The sequence below is a fragment of the Hippocampus zosterae genome, chromosome 6 (assembly GCF_025434085.1).
Source record: "Hippocampus zosterae strain Florida chromosome 6, ASM2543408v3, whole genome shotgun sequence".
NCBI classification, from domain to species: Eukaryota; Metazoa; Chordata; class Actinopteri; order Syngnathiformes; family Syngnathidae; genus Hippocampus; species Hippocampus zosterae.
In genome coordinates this window covers 17229341-17245974 of record NC_067456.1, presented here as the reverse complement: position 1 = coordinate 17245974, position 16634 = coordinate 17229341, and the positions used below count along the sequence as shown (strand labels likewise).

General features: G+C 42.6%; 1 protein-coding gene across 3 annotated transcripts in view; it reads right to left on the bottom strand.

Moving 5' to 3' along the window:
• LOC127602544 (tetratricopeptide repeat protein 28-like) overlaps positions 1–16634 on the bottom strand; it is a 201958-nt gene that overhangs the window by 18286 nt on the left and 167038 nt on the right. For all 3 annotated transcript variants that reach the window (XM_052068736.1, XM_052068737.1, XM_052068738.1), the window contains 4 exons: positions 7726–8522; positions 7078–7622; positions 5299–5822; positions 1021–1130 (listed from right to left, as the gene is read on the bottom strand). In XM_052068736.1, coding sequence (XP_051924696.1) covers positions 1021–1130; positions 5299–5822; positions 7078–7622; positions 7726–8522 — 1976 coding nt within the window. The remainder of the gene's footprint in view (positions 1–1020; positions 1131–5298; positions 5823–7077; positions 7623–7725; positions 8523–16634) is intronic.

The window sequence follows — 16634 nt, the reverse complement described above, 5'->3', positions numbered from 1 at the left end:
CATTTTCAGTCAATAGTAAATATAATGGAATTGCTATTTATGTTACTACTTCTGAAAAAGGACACACAAGTTATACTAATACTTTTGGAAGGGAGCATAATAGCATACATTTGTTTTGTTGGACTAGATTCTTTGAGGAAAAATCTGGCACGTATCCTCAATTACAATATAATTGGTTAGCAAATGATGACAGTTTGTCCAATTATGTTGCACAAGCTTGTTGTATGAGTAAAATTGGGCAAAGCACTCTATCGACCAGGCTGTAGTTAAAGGTCACTTTTCAATTGTGAAGCAAACATGTGAAAGGAAATCTGTAGTTCGGATAACGTTTGCTTTAGTTGAAAAAAAAAAAGCCTGAATGAATCAAGAACACGCATCCTGTTGTCACTATCTCGCTTTGGTTTTGGAGGAAATTGAAAACAGTCACAGTGCAGAATGTAAAACACATCTTGGGATACATAAATGTGCATATTTTTAGGTTTTATGAGAAATACGATTTGGACAAAACAGATTTTGAACATGAAAGCAGCTCAACAACATCCCCGTAGTCACTTATGGAGAAAAAAAAAATCAATAAAATAGAACTGTAGCACGTGGACAGACTGCAGCAAGAGATGTTAAATGTATATTTCATGCCTGGCAGATGGGCAGTGGGTTTAACAGCGGAGTGTAGATCTGGTGCGTGTATGTGTGATGTGGGCCGCTCTGCCCACCTCCCGGAAGCCCGCACAGAGGGAACGGCGGCAAACAACAGCAGCAAGGCCACTCTAATGATTTCTTTTTTAATATTCCTAATAATCTGAATGTGTGACAGGCGGAACATGATCGCATTCTCTCAGTGATTCCGAAACAATTGGCAGCTCCGTGTTTTGCCACATAAAAATGGACCCAGTTTTGGGGTCCAAAGCGCTTGTTTGAAATGCTACTGTATGATCAGCAGAGTCTAGGGTGCATATGGTGGATAAGGGGATGATGGTTCAGATACAGGGTAGTTGAAGGAATAACCATTTGTTAAATCACCTGATGTTGGGCTTCCTCCAGATTCCCACTGGCCCAAAGAGACAGCCCCAGACGATGGCGGATCTTTGCCTCCTCTTCACGCCGAGCTAACTGCTCTGCAAGCCGCAAGCCTGCCAGAGAAGGAAGGAAGCGTGAGAGGACAAGCGTCAGAGGAGGCAGGTAAAAATTATTCCGAACAGGCGTGTTCGTTCGAAAGAACAGATGTGAGCATGGCGTGGCGCTGATGTTCAGCACGTGAACAGGTTGAATTATTTGGCCTCGTTTCTAAGCTGCAACTCACAGTGGGACAACGTTCAAAGGCACACATTGACAGAGGAAGGCTGTCCACCAATCAATGCAGAGGATCGACTGACTCAGCAAACACAAACACACACCTAATGCTTAAACAACAAAGCACATCGCTTCATGATCACATCAACAAATGTTTACAAACCATCAATATCTAATAATGGACCCTGAGCAAAGTATACCATTTTACAATTGGTGTTCCTCAAACATAATGTTTGATTAAAATAAAAAAAAACAGCTAATACGAAGATTTAATCTATTAGGAAACAAACTATCGCTATCTATGCTAGTACTGTAAAGTTAAAGACATCGTAATCCTCAGAATTTACGACCACCATTCATAGCAATCAACAGAGAAAAACAGTGGAACTCAAGCAAAACTTGTAATTTTGGAAGCTGTGGGTCACACTTTTATTTATTAATGACTGATATCAGTTTATATTAGGTCTTAACTGATTAAAAAATCCCCAGTACCCATTTCGTACTCTTTTATAAGGACCCACTTATCGTAAAGTGGTACTATATAAGTACTTTGTGATCTTTTGTTCGACTGCAAGAGCTCTTGAAGCTGACAGCCATCAGCATACACGCAAATAAATGGAGTATGTGTGCAGCGTGCAAGGTGACTATGGGTCATCAGTAACTATGGCAAATCACCCGCTAGCCTGCAGATTGCCTTTCATTTCCTGTAGCTCAAGCAGTGATGTGTATGTCACATCTTTGCATGTGTCCTTAGCCTGACTGCCGGATACCTGGTTCTGCCCAATTACTTAGGAGAAAATGCTATCACACAGAGAACAATGACGCCAGGTGGAAGGAGGTTTGTTGGGCCACACATCACACCAAGGTGTTAAATGCATGGCACACAGTCAGCAGAATGCAATAAGCTATTGCTTTTTGGGAAGTCACTCCAACGCAATTATAAGTGTATTCTTTCGGCTTGCTTATGCGATGGCATAGTCTAGACATGCTTTTGGTCAGAGCTGGCAAAAAATGGGCCAAGCCACACTCGTACTGCGTTTTCCCGGCAATACTGGAAAACTGTCTGTGGCCGGAGAAGATAAGCCAAGAACAGAGAGCATGACCTGAAACTATTCCACGAACCTCACCAACACAGCACGTAACTGTAGACTTCATGGCTCCTCTACAGCCACGCTCGCCGGCAGCCTTTGAAGCCTGATTCAGTCCACCAACAATCCTCTACCCCCACTCTCCTTATCTTTCCTCACAACCTCGACCGCCCTCTTTCTCCTATGCATCAGCTGTGCTCTTCCTTCCCTCTACTGCCACGACTCATTTTCTCATCTCTGTGCCTCCCCTCTACCTGTTTCATCTCGACTGGGGCGGCAGTGCTCACAGGGCCTCGGCACTGTTTAGGGCTCATTAAGCGCTGGAACAAGAGAAAGGAAACAGATCTAAATTATCCTCTTCATTCTCTGACAGGCTCACCCCTCATTCATCCCAACTGTAGCGCTGAGCCTTTCATCTGCCTAGACACACACAAACGCACACACACACACACACACACACACACACACACACACACACACACACACACACACACACACACACACACACACACACACACACACACACACACACACACCCACACGCACACAAGCACACACTGTTATAGTTATTTTATGATCAAGCCGGAATGTCAACCAACTCTGTTTTCTTTATTCTCCATTTGACAGGCAAATAATACATGTGAATCATGACTCATGCCCATCTCTGATTCGCCTCTCTGCCCGCCTGACATCTTTCTTTTCTCTTACTCCCAGTCTCTCTCTTTCCTTCCAAACGCTCTTGTTCCCTCTGTTCTCCTTCTCTGTATCATTCAGTGTCTGTCACTGTCACCAAGCAAGCCTTCGGTGCGCCCCGCAGGCACAGTCACGTTGCAGTGGCTGACACCAAGATGTGGCTGTGCCTGGCTACCCCTATTGAGCAACCACAGAACGTGTTAAAGGCGGCTTGACAGATGGATGAGAGAATTTCTGCAGCCCGCATGGACCATGCACATCCGCCTTTCGAAACATCTTTTATGTGCAAATATCATTTCCAACTACATGGTAAAAGGCCGTGGAATTTCATGGGTGCACAACAAATGTCTCGCGGTACAAAAGCCTGTGAGGGCAGCATTATTTCGTAGAATTGTGGTCCCCAATTTTTTTGCCACCAGGGACCAGTTCATGGTAAGATAGATTTTTCGTAACCTGGCGACCAATTCAGGGTGACCTCTGCCTACCGCCCGAAGACAGCTGGGACAGCTATGGCAGCTATGATTGTTTTTCGATCTATGTGTGTGGCCCAGTACCAAACGAACCAGTGCTTGGGGACTATGCTGAAGTTTGAATCCATAAACCTCCGTTTTAAATGTACAAGGACTACATGCAGTAAACAATTACATGGCTGCTATGGCTATTATTTGGGTGAACTTAGGCTCCAGTTGTCTTTAAAATAAAATTTGTGCGATAGGGCCACATTACAGTTGGATTATGTGTTGTTCTATTAATGAAACATGGAAAGACTGTGCCACGACTCACTCCAGCCATGTCATTGACGCTGTTCCGCATCAGTTGCTGAGTCACTGTGGAAAAGCACAGACGGTTGTCCTTAATGGATAATGTGTAAAAGACAAAGGCAGCCTATAGCTGAACATTCTGTTGTTTCTGAAGCAGCAATGTTATGACATCTCTGTGTTGAAGAGGCTATAGATCCAAGGGGAACTGAGCCTGAAACTCTGATTGATGAATTCATTTCTTTAGAGTTATGTGTCCATTTTGTTCATAACATATAAGACACGAAAGATGAAACCAGGTGTTTTCCGAACAGAACTCAAACGGTGTGGCTTCGATTGACAAGACCGCAACAGTGAGTGAATACAGTATCAGGCACTGATTATGTACACAAACCGACTTGGGACGTTACATTGTACAAACAGTGCTTGCTGTAGTTAATATTTTTTGCTTGTAATTGATAATTTAGGGGGAAACTAACAAGTACATTGTAGTGCAGAACATTAAACTAGCAATGTAACTAGTATGTAAACACACATACGCACAACCCAGACTTCGTGGTCAGGGTAGGTTGGCTAGAAATAATTGGCTATGAAGTAGTGTATAGTGAAGGCAGAGTTCGTTTCCACAGCCAGACTGAGGAACAATACGAGGACAGCATTGGGGGCACCTGGAGGACAGAGTGGAGATAGAACGGGCTGTCGCTTTTGTTTTCATTAAGTTTCAAAAAGCAGGGTCTCCGAGGGGCTATGGGGTTGCTAAGACCCAAATAATACAAATAATGTCGATTTCTGGCAGCTGGAGATGTAGTCTGGTTTCCTTGCATTCACTCCCTGCAGGGTGAGCTATGACTTGCCCCGCATAGGAGCTGTAATTTTCTTGGATTCAAACAGGGCTTGGCCCATAAAACGGTGGGTGTACCTGAGCAAGAGGTCTTTTAATAGTCATGTGCAAAGCTAGAGAAGCGGATATTTAGCGCACATAAATGGGGCACTACAACCTCTGCACTGACTGAGATAATCATTTTTTGAGAGGCTAAACTGGGAGTTTTCTTTTCATTATAATCTGACACATGGAATGTGCCACAGTGGGAAAAGATTTTTTACCAACTCGCTGCAAAAACTCTCAGTGAAAAGTAAAGAGGTGGGTAGAACAATCAGCAGTAAACAGGAAAAGGGCTTTGGCACGCATCCACATAGGTTTGCGCAGACACAAACGCTGGAATACCGATACGACAAGAGAGGCAGGGGCAGATGCATAAAACGCACCCTGAATCCCCCGTGCGCTCATAATCAGAAAAGCATAAACACACATATACAGCCACACAAACGAGCACATCCTAATAAAAATGTAGAAAAGGCTTAGCAGCAAATAGGCTGTGAATTTCATATTCATGAATTCACAAAACTCTAAGCCCATCAGCTCAGGCAACAAAGGCAATGCTCAGTGCTGTTCTCGCTGCCTCACTCACCTTCCTGCAGGTACATGACAGCTTGTGAATAGTTCTGCAGTGCGTGGTGTGTTCTCCCCAGGCTGCCATAGGCTAGCGTCTTGGCAGCCAAGTCATTAGTCTGCGCTGCCACACTGAGATGCTGCTCTTGGAACACAACCGCCCTCTCGTAGTTTCCCAGAGACTCATATGTAAGGCCCAGGTTCCCATAGGCACGAGCCTGGCGCGTGGTGCTTCCAGCTTCCTCCGCAATCTCAAGGTCACTCTGGTGGCATCGCAACGCTGTCTCGTATTCTCCCATCGCTTGGTATACGGCTCCTAGACCACAGCTGGCGTCGCCCTCCAGTAGTCGATCTTGGGTGTCACGAGCAATGACCAGCTGACGCTCCAGACAAGAGATGGCCTGCTCATAATTGCCTAACTGGCTGTGCAGTGCGCCCAGTTCACCATAGGCCTGAGCCTTGACTCCACACTCTCCCAGCTCATGAGCCACTACTAGCCGCTTCTCAAAGCACACCAGCGACTGCTGGAGGTTTCCCATTGCCCTAAGGAGAGAAACAGAAAGTGTCAGAAAGAGCCTCGCACACACAAACAGACCAAAAGGAAGGTGCAGATGCATCCTATAAGAATGCAATACACAATAACAAACATAGTGAAATATGAAGACACTCAAGTGTATCAAATTAAGTGTCGATAGAGTATTTTACTTTTGGGGACACTTGCCTCACGAAAAAATCTTGAGAAATGCGGTATTTGTATAACTTGATATGGAATTAAGATTACCATTGTGTGCCTGTTTTCCCTCTGGATTGTGTTAAGTATGTGTAGACAGAAGTGTATTTATCCCCTTCTAAACCTTTAGCTGGCTTCCACAGGCTTCAAACTTTACTATCACAGTTTCAGGAATGTCAGCAATTGTTTAATGCCAGTTCAAAAGGTATGGGAAGGTTCAAGAATTAAGATCTTCAGAGTCAATAATGTCTTGTTATAAGTATTTGACAGAAGACTGGTGGAAGATGAGAGGGATTTATGAGTGATGATTATTAATTCCCTCTGAACTCGCGCATTCCCGATACCACCAAGTGTGATTGCAGAGGCGCTGACAACGCACATGAAGAAAACAATCTGCCAGGTGAGAAAAAAAAGAGCAAACATTTTTGCAAATATATTTTCATTGTAGACTCCTTGGTTGTGAGCTTTGGCAGATAAAGGTCAAAAAAAGCACAGGTGTCGGATTACTTGAAATCAGTAAGCTATGCGATGTCAAAACTTCTTAACTTACAGGTAACATCAGCTGCTGAGACAGCTGGCACTCGTCTAGCACAAAAGCTTTGCTTTCTAAAATAAATAATATCCAAAAAATGAGTCCTATAATTCTTCAATACATTCAGTAAATACAATCATCTACAGCAGAAACAACAACAAAAGCAGATACATACCTCAAAGATATGTTTGCAGATTTTTTTTGTTTATTTTGTTCCAGAATATAATTTTGTGTTGCATTTTTCATGATTGCTGCACATTTGCAGAACCAGGAAGACCACATGAAAATGCTTTTTCATGTTTTAACACGTGCGATATAAATTGGGTGTCCTTTTAACATATCTTGTGAGTGCACCTGATCAAGTCACACCTATACCTTGCAAATCTTGAGTAAATATAAAACACTGACTTGTTACAGGTTATGTACACTTCAAGTTGTTTGATGATGTTCAGCTAATTTATGAACTTAATGGAAACCTGATCCTCAACATGAAAAAAAAAAAATATCCAAACCTTTTTTAATTGAAGCAGACTCACCTGTGTCCGTTTCCCAAGCCTCTGTACGCCTTCTCCTGATCCTGCATACGGTTGAGACTCTGAGCTACTGCCAAATACTGGTCGTAGTACTTGATGGCTTCCTCAAAGTCACCGAGAGCCTCATAACAGTCTCCGAGGTTTCCGTAGGCCCTGCCCCTGTCCATGATGGCCTCATTACCACTTAGTTGCTGTAAAGTAGCAAGCTGTTGCTCCAGGTACCCGATAGCTTCCTCCATCACGCCAACATTCATTTTTGTTATGCCCATATTTCCATACACCTGTGCCTCCACAACAGGATCCTTCAACCTCTGCCCCAGTTCCAACTGCTCCTCATAGCTCTTGAAGGCCATGGCGTACTTCCCCAAGGCCATGTAGACTGCTGCCAAGTGACCGTGAGCTTTGCACTCTCCGGACATGTCCGAAAGTTCTTGGTAGACCTCCAGCTCTTGAGTGTGGTAACCCAGAGCCTTGTCATATTTATGCACAAGCCTGTAGGTGGCCCCGAGGGCAGCATAGGCGCAGGCCTCCATCCTGCGCTCCTTTACCTGAAACCGGACAAAAAAAATAGCATATGAAAACCATTACAATTACACTGAAAGCATTTGCTGAATTATTTGACAATTTACAAAATGCATCTCTATTTAATACCTGATGAGCTAAGGCCAACTGCTGCTCATAAAACTGAATGGCTCCAGCCACGTCTTTTTTACAGACAAATATGTCCCCCAGGTTGCCAAGAGCTCTAAAGCGAGCTTGTGAATTATTCAAGGACTGAGCAAGCGACAGCAGGTATTTCTGACACTCCTCTGCCTTAGCAAAGTCCCCCAGGGCCTTGAAGGCCAAACCCAGATTACAGTATGCCTTGGCTTGACTTAGTTTGTCATGAAGATCCTTGGCCAAAGCGAGGTCCTGCTCGTAGTATTTGACGGCATCCTGGAAGTTGCCTAAACAGTAGTGGGCATAGCCCAAATTGTGACAAACTTTTCCTTCACTTTCCATGTCTTGGAGGTCAGGGGACAAGCGCAGGTACTGCTCATAATAGGGCACGGCCTGAGGGAATTCGCCACGTGAGCAGTGAAAGTTTCCAAGGTTACCCAGGGCTCGCGCCTCACTCTGTACGTCTCGGAGCTCGCGAGCGATGTTGAGATGGTTCTGGTAATGCTGCAAAGCCCGATCATGTGCTCCCAAAGATTGATACGCTACAGCCAAATTTCCATGAGTGGATGCTTGCGAGGCCCGGTCATTGACCTCCATGGAGATCTGCAGCTCCTGGCGGTGGTAGCGAACAGCATGGTCAAAGACTCCGAGGGCATTGTAGGCATTACCCATGTTTCCATAAGCCCTCCCCTGTGCGGCATAGTCGTTGAGCTCCTGAGCAATGGCCAGATGTGTTTTGTGGAGTTTAAGTGCAGTTTCATAGTCTCCTTTCATTTGGTGAATAATGCCTGTGAAGAGAGAATATTAAGTTTAAAGACTCCAAAGGGGTAAAATTACAGTAGAGTAAATGCAAGTGCCTTGTCAGCAAGGACAAAACAAGCCATTTGGTTGTAAAATATGCTCTCTGTGCCATCTGGTCTCTGCTTACGCTTCACCCTTACCTACAATTACAGCAATTATAAATGTAGTACAATCAAAAGCTGCCTTTTGTGTCGTTACAGTATTGTTTTTATCCATTTATTTTGTTTAAATTAGCGGCTTTTTCGCAGGAGTTTGAGATGATTCTGGTGAAGAATAACATAAGAGCGGCTGAAGTTGATGAAAAGCTCAGCAAAGAATTTTCAATTGAGATAAATATGAAAAAAAAATCATCGAGAAGTCAGTGCCGCATGTATTATCTCTGATAAAATATGATCCTATGAAAAATAACAGCCATCTGCCGCAAACACATATAACCAAACACGTGCACACATTCCCCCGGAGATCCACTATCCGATGCACAACATCATTCTCACAGGATTGTAAAAACACATTACAGCATATCTAATGAACCTGGGCTCCTCTTCTCTGACCTGCCTTCCATTGCCATTGTCAACCAGAATTCAGTGAGAGTACAATAAAACATAGCACTAGTACAAGTGATACTATTCAAGGAGAAACTCTCCAGGAAAGAGAAGACACCCGCACAACAAATATGTTTGGGCCAGCACATTGTTTGATCATGGCTGTGCTGTATCAGCACTGTGATCGGCTGAGAGGCTACAAGAGTACGAGGGAGCAACCAACTGGATATCAGAGATCAAAATCATTTGGAAACATAGAGGGGGGCCGCGGTGGTGTGACGAACGATGGAAAGGGACTCAGCAGTTGGTGCCGACAAGGAAAGTACCACTGGGATTAGCTTGTGTGTTTTCACATTTATTTCATCATAACCCTGCCACATGAAAGACCTCAACACATGGTACACAAACACCCCCTTGTTTGATGTTTTGCAATTTGCAATTAAATATGTTAAACATGTTTGGGAGTTGGAAATTAAAGTTAATAGTAAGGTTTTAACAAAAGTTGTACAATAGTACAGTGTGCCTATATATATATATAACAGATCCCGGGAACAACATCGGACATCTCAGTCCAGAAATGTGCAGTGCTGGGAACAGCAAGGATACTGCGCAGAACCCTCAAGCTTCCTGGCCTCTGGTAGAGGACCCGAGCTGAATGAGGGACGGACACCACCCGAGGGGTGAGATGAGGATTTTTTTTTTTATACACACACACACACACACACACACACACACACACATACACACACACACACACATATATATATATAATATATATATATATATATACACACACACACATATATACAAAGAACTATAAAAAATAGAGGGATGGGAGACCGATAGAAGTGAGACAATTCAATTGCAAAAATAAAATATTTTATTTATCATGCACTATACATGTGTGTGTGTTTTGTGTTTTAGAACATATTTCTCTTATTTCTCACACCGTCAATAATACCCTCCCTTTTGCTTGTGAAGCATGTTAAGATTTACTGTGCAGGCAGCTTTGAGGAACACTGACAGATGTAAAAGTCACTCCCAAGGTTAGGGTGTCCTCAACACTGAGTGAACAAACGGAGAATATAATGCCTCCTGATACATTACTAGCAAAAATGCTCCATGCAGCCCGCTGAAAACGAATCTTGTACGCAGCAATGGAGAGTGTGGTTGTGGAGATGGTCAGGGCAGATGCAGGGGGTGCGGCCCCCTGCATGCTAAGGGGATTACAGTAAATAAAACCATACCTCTACCAGACATTGCCTCCACAGTATGCTGTCACAATCAATATGATGCCTTTACAATGTCTGGGTTTTAAATTCATCTTCAAAATTGGTAAACCGGAGTGTATGAAACATACTTGGCTGTAATACAAAATGGTTCTTCTACATTTCTGCACAATTTGAGTAAAAACAGAGTAAGAAAAAAAATACATAAACATTTCTACATGCCACCCAATCCATTCTGAGCCCTATACATTCTCCCTAATGCAGAGACAAGCATGGCAATGTGTTGTCACTTTCTATTACACAGATGGCCGTACATTGGAGAAATGCTGCAGTGATGACTTTGAGAGATGGTGCTGCGTTTTCTGAGTAAATCACTGTCTTTCTTTCGCCAGCTATAAAGGTCCACTGCACTGCAGCCTACACTGTGTTAAGAGGATTTTAAACAATGGTGCTGGTAAACAACATATTGGGGGTTGGGGGGTGCTGTATGGGGATTAACACTGACAGTGTTACGATTGTGCCATGCCATACATTTCCAAAATGGGGTGGATGCAAAAAAAAAGTTTGGGAACCAGTGATATGAGGTATTTAGCAGAGGCCATTGCTTTATTCATTTACGTTCAAAAGGCAGGATGCTGGAATTGTGGCAGTGTTGGTTGTTATTGTCGGTCAGAGAGTGAATGTGTCAAGTATTTTATCAAATAATTCCAAATAATATTTTTGACTTCTCAGGAAGCCTTCACTTGTGAAGGGATGAACAGGAATACATCTTTTTACTGTGTGAAAGAGCACATATACAGCTTTATTATTGTATGAAGTGATCTGTGGGGGGAGGTAGTGAGCTGAGGATGCCAGAGCCTGAAGAGGTCTGCGATAGAGAGGAAGGGGTGCAGTTGTGTTCTGGTCTTAAGACACCAAATCCGTAGTCTCAGAAAGATACAGTCTGACTGACAGAGAAAATGGGATAAGGGAGACTTTTCAAAACGACAGGTACAGTTAGACGGATGCATGCTGAGTGGGCGCTCGGCTCGCATAGAACACTGCACCCTACTGCGCCTACAGCACACATTGAGCTGTTTCTTCTCTGCAGCTGCTCGTAAACCTACCACTCCCTAGCTCTGAAAACATCGGTCATCAGATTGTGGATGAAGCATGACGTGACTTGGAATGAACTGTCTTTAGATCAATCAAAGCTAATTATGAATGTGTTGAAAAGTACACATCACTCCCAAAGTAATTCATTTTGGAGCTGTCCTATTTAATATTTAAACTCAGCATGTGATAATAAAATAATGTCATACGCAACGCGAAACCAGAACTTCGTTCCTCTTTCACTAATTTCCTGGCAGAATTCCAGTGGGAGTTCCACCATCCTTTCTCTGAGAAGGAGGGTGGGGGACAATTACTGGACTGTGCTCAGGTTAGTCAGTCGGTCGCTGACTACTCTATTGGTTTTCGTATATTGGTGGTGGAAAGTGGCTTTGGTGACTGTGCCTTACGCACCATATTTTCGCCGCTGACTGAGTACCTATTTAAAAGATGAACTGGCTATCCATGACGACACTACGACATTGGAACTGATTAGCATCCGACTGGACAACTGCATCACGGAGAGGCCCCGGGAAAGCAGAGTGGAGCAGCACTCAAAAAATGTTCATTATGCCCGCAAGGTCGACACCAGGAGTCTTAGGCTAGAGTTGGCTCCAGAGTCACAATTGCATGGAATAATTCAACCAATGAAAACTGGAGTCCAATTTGCTTCTGTAATTGTTTACAGTCTGCTACCAGAGAGGGTGAATGTAGAGTCAGCTCAGTAATTTGTTGAAAGAAAGTGCCTGAGGAATACCATTATCTGAGCCATGTTTTTAGAAAAGACCATGCTCAATCTTTTCCTCCGCACCTTCCGTACGACTGTGCTAAAGACCTTATTCACAGAGCATCTCTACTTTCGTCGAGACTGCACCAGGTATCTCGGCTGGAACAGGAAACACTGCAAGAATATATTACTGTTTCCCTCGCTACTGGTTTAATCAGAACATCTAAATCTCCCTTGGGGGAAAAAAATATTTTATATCAAAAAGAAAGTCATTGCGTCGGTGTGTTGATTACAGAGGCCTAAACAAAATCACCATTGAAAACAAGAACCTTCGACCTCTTTTAGACTCCGCTTTTGTGACCTTACAATCTGTGACAATTTTTTCAAAGTTGGATCTTTGTAGTGCTAACCACCAGGTAAGAATTTGTGAGGGGGATGAGTGGAAGATGGTCTTCAAGACTCCATAAGGAAAATTTGAGTACAGTACCTTGTAATGCCATTTGGACTAGCTAACGCCCCTACAGTTTTTCAAAACCTCATTCATGATGAAATCCAGGATCCACTGAATGCATGTTGTCTTGTATATCTTGATGACATTTTTTCCAAAGATCTTAAAAGAACACCAACGACATATTCAAACCAACAAGTATGTTTCTCGTTGTTATCCTGATTAGTGTGCCAGTGTCATTACTTGTACTTTGTGCTTATATTTTTTTACATCGATTAGAGTCTGCGTTGATAGAGTCCGATTCTGTCCGGAACCTTCTGTACATCCTGAAAAACAATGCATCTATCTTCACTTCAGTGTCAAGGACCAGGGAAACATTTTGTGTTTTGGGGTCTTTAGTTATATTTGCAGAACAGAAAAGAAGATCCACGTATGTATTTTTCAAAAACAGAAGTGAAACAATGCCTGCTGGAATAGGCTTCTGCCTGTGACCCTGTGATTAATATTGCAGTAAACGGAGCAGAACATCCTGTAAGAACACCATCATGTCTCCACCGAAGGAAATGTTGCTAATATTGACATAGATCCCAATAAAAAGCTGAAGATCTTGTCAATCCCAGACAAATGCATTTTAGGTGTATTTGGTTAGCTCCTCTTTGCCTTCAATTTATCCTGTCTGAGCCAATAGGCTGGACAAATTCCATTGTAAAGTCGTCTATTTCTCCTAGTCAAACTAATAATGCATTGACTTCCAAGGGCTTAGCCCCCAAAATGAGTAATCTCTACACCTCAGTGCTCCAGGCAAGTCTAGGTATTCGTGTATTTAGTCCCATCTTTGAACAGTCTTAAAATAGTTACATGCATTTGCACCGATATGCTGAAAACCATTTTAGTGTATGCGATAATGCAGGTTTTACTGTGGATTGACATGTAAAGTTGAATTCAGAGAAGGAGAGCATAAACGTATTCCTCATGCATTTTAATAATTCATTAGCATAACCACTCAGTCAATAGAACATCACAGCCAACATATAAAATCTAAATCATGGTGCTTTAGCAGATAAAAATATTCTGCTACATAATTGGCTGAGTGGACATCAGAGCCCAATTTTCAAGGGCAAAATGAATTAGTGTTCTCACTACAAGGTACATGACAAAATGTCTCAAGGTAATTCAGTACAGACGTTACTCCTGTTATGCCCCGTTTATCAGTGCAGATTTTTTTGAGGTGTGAACTCTTCCTGTTATTTTATTCATGTTTGTTGCTATTTGAATAAAACAAACAGGAAACCCTCAGGAATCTGGAGTGGAGGGGAAAGGGGAAAAGGTTGATTTGCTGCACAACTGGAAGGTGCAAAGTGGTCTCCAACTGCACATCACACACACACACATATTCCAAAAGGTGAGATATTACAGTTCATGTGCCAATGTCATGCACAAATTCCAGCGAGTCTAATTTCTGTTTTGCCAATGTTCAAGCACGGCATACTCAGGCATTCCCTCCGTACCGTTCTGATTTTCATGCGGACGAATGGACAGACAGACTGTGTTTTAGTGCTTTTTGCACATCTTGCTGTTCTCGACCAAGGGCTGAATAACAAAGTCCACAACAGGTGTTTGATCCGTAAATCAGCCAATACATTTCTACACTACGAAATCATGAGGACAGCCAAAATTTTATGAATAGTGCATCCCCATGACAAGGCTGCTCTCAGAGGGAAGCGGCCACTGATCTTAGAGTGTCGCAATTTGTCATCAGAGGGTCGCAATTGGCTACAGAGACACTGGCAGAGACACAGATAGGTGTAGAAGTCAACATCCTTGGAAAACAATCTTTCAATACCAAAACAATGAACAGTTGAGCATGTGCATTTAAAAGTTTAGATATGGTCAAATAAAGTTCACAAGTAAAGGCTATTGTGCAGTTCATGTTAATTGTGAAATTTAACCCGAAAACCCAATATTACAAATATGATTAGTGTAGGTTTGTGACCACTTTCAAGGTTCTGTATAAAGATAGCATAGCAGGATCGAATGAACAGCAATCAAAATGAGAATACACAACATGTTTACATGTTTGAACAAAAATGGCTTTCTCCTGATGTTAAAAATGGAAGAGGATGGTGATAAAATTTAGATTCTGCAGATTGATAGCATCAACTCGATGGCAACCTGCTACTTCAGTCCCATCACAGAAACGAGATACTGCTTACTCGTGGGTAAGCCGTCCAATTATTCAATAATATATGGGACTGGAATGCAAAATGTTCATATGCTTTATAGGTCAGAGTGTGCTGAGCCAGGTCTGCTGGTACCGCTGGGCATCATGGTTGGATATTAAAGGATGGCAATCTCGACACAAGTGTGCCTCAGAGCCAAGTCAGGCACAGCACAACCCATACCGCAGCCAACTCCAAAAACAAGCTGAGAGGGCAAATAAAACTGCCGATTTTGCAGTTTTGTTTTTTTTCTTTCCACTTCTAAAACTTCAGTTTTGTTTTGAATGCTGCTTGTTAATTGATTCGATCATTCCAGTCTTCTAAGCAAACTGAGTAAAAGAAAAAAGGTTTTAAAGTGTTCCGAGCGAGCTTGTGGGGATTCACGATCGAATAACAACAACACGCTGCCTCAAAACAACAACACAACAATTAGACAGACAAAAGCTTCACAACCTCGACTTCATTCTCGGTTACCTTCATTATTCAGCTCCACTTGAATCAGCTATTAAAGGTAATTAAGCGATTCATCAAGTCAGTTTCAATTACTAGTGGCTTGACAGCTCCAGATTACGATCAGCGGGGGTGAGGCGGGAGACAAAGACAATGAAAGGCAGAGGTATCAAAAAGTGAAGAGAGGAATGAGACAGAAACGTGGCAAGTGGTATCAACAGATTGGCTGCATGGACGCGAGGGCTCCTGAGTGTCAGAGGGACACGATGAGCATGATGGTCTTACTCATCGGAGGCCGTCTCTGTTGAGCAACAAATTTGCAACGACACACTCATTTAGCAATGTCACCAGATGGAGATCTTTAACACCGCACTCATTACAACATTAGAACTACTCAAATATTGCAACCAATCATAAAGAAGATGTTTAGGGATGTCGTCATGGGAGTCCTACACCACACTGGAAGCTGACATCATAAAACTCAAATGTAAGTGGCATCATAAAATGTGCACTCCACTGTCTTTAATTTATGATCATCTCCTGTTAAAGATCGGCACTATTTTGCAGCGAAGGGGATGTGCATCAGTTAGACGGGTCAAATCACAGCTTCAATTTATGTTTGGTTGATTAACCTCGGCTCTCCACTCGCACATTTTTTACTCATAGGTTAAGATTAAATCATCTGGAAGAACTATTAAGCCTCTTGGTTGTCCATTAGAATCAAGGTTAGTGCTGCTCTGATGGCGATCATAATTCAGACAGTGTAGGTTGTAATTGCTTCAATAAATACAGCAAAATGGGCACAGCAATTATCTCATGGACTGGTCGATAGCTAAAGGGACAATAGTTTATGAATTTTTAATTGAAATATGTAATTGTTAGATGACGCACATAATTATCAGCAAGGAGGGAGATTTTGCAATGAGCATCTAAGTGCACATGTCATTTCCTAAGTTCACATTTATCTTCAGATTCTTGTTTCAGTCCAAGACAGCAGTTAGGTGCTTTTGATGGCAGGGCAGATTTATTTTTTCCTCATGAAAATGACCTTTTTATGTGAAGCAATATTCAAATTATTTGATGATACAACGTCCTTGTTAGTCAATGATCCTATGATGACAAATTAATTCAGTGCTTGATGGACGGCGTTTTACACAAAAACTACAAACTACTTCTACCCATTTCCAGAAATGTTCATGGTGTGGGGCATTCCAAGGAAGTACGAATTGAAGTTTGCTTCAGGCAAATGATTGTTTCTTGCCGACAGTTCTGGTGCCATTTGACAATGCTGTTTTTGTATGGAGCTTGAATGATATCAAATTTCATTTTGCCGATGTTCTTAATGAACTGTCAGTCAATGAGAAATTTCTGTTGCATTTCAAGGTGCAGTGCTTA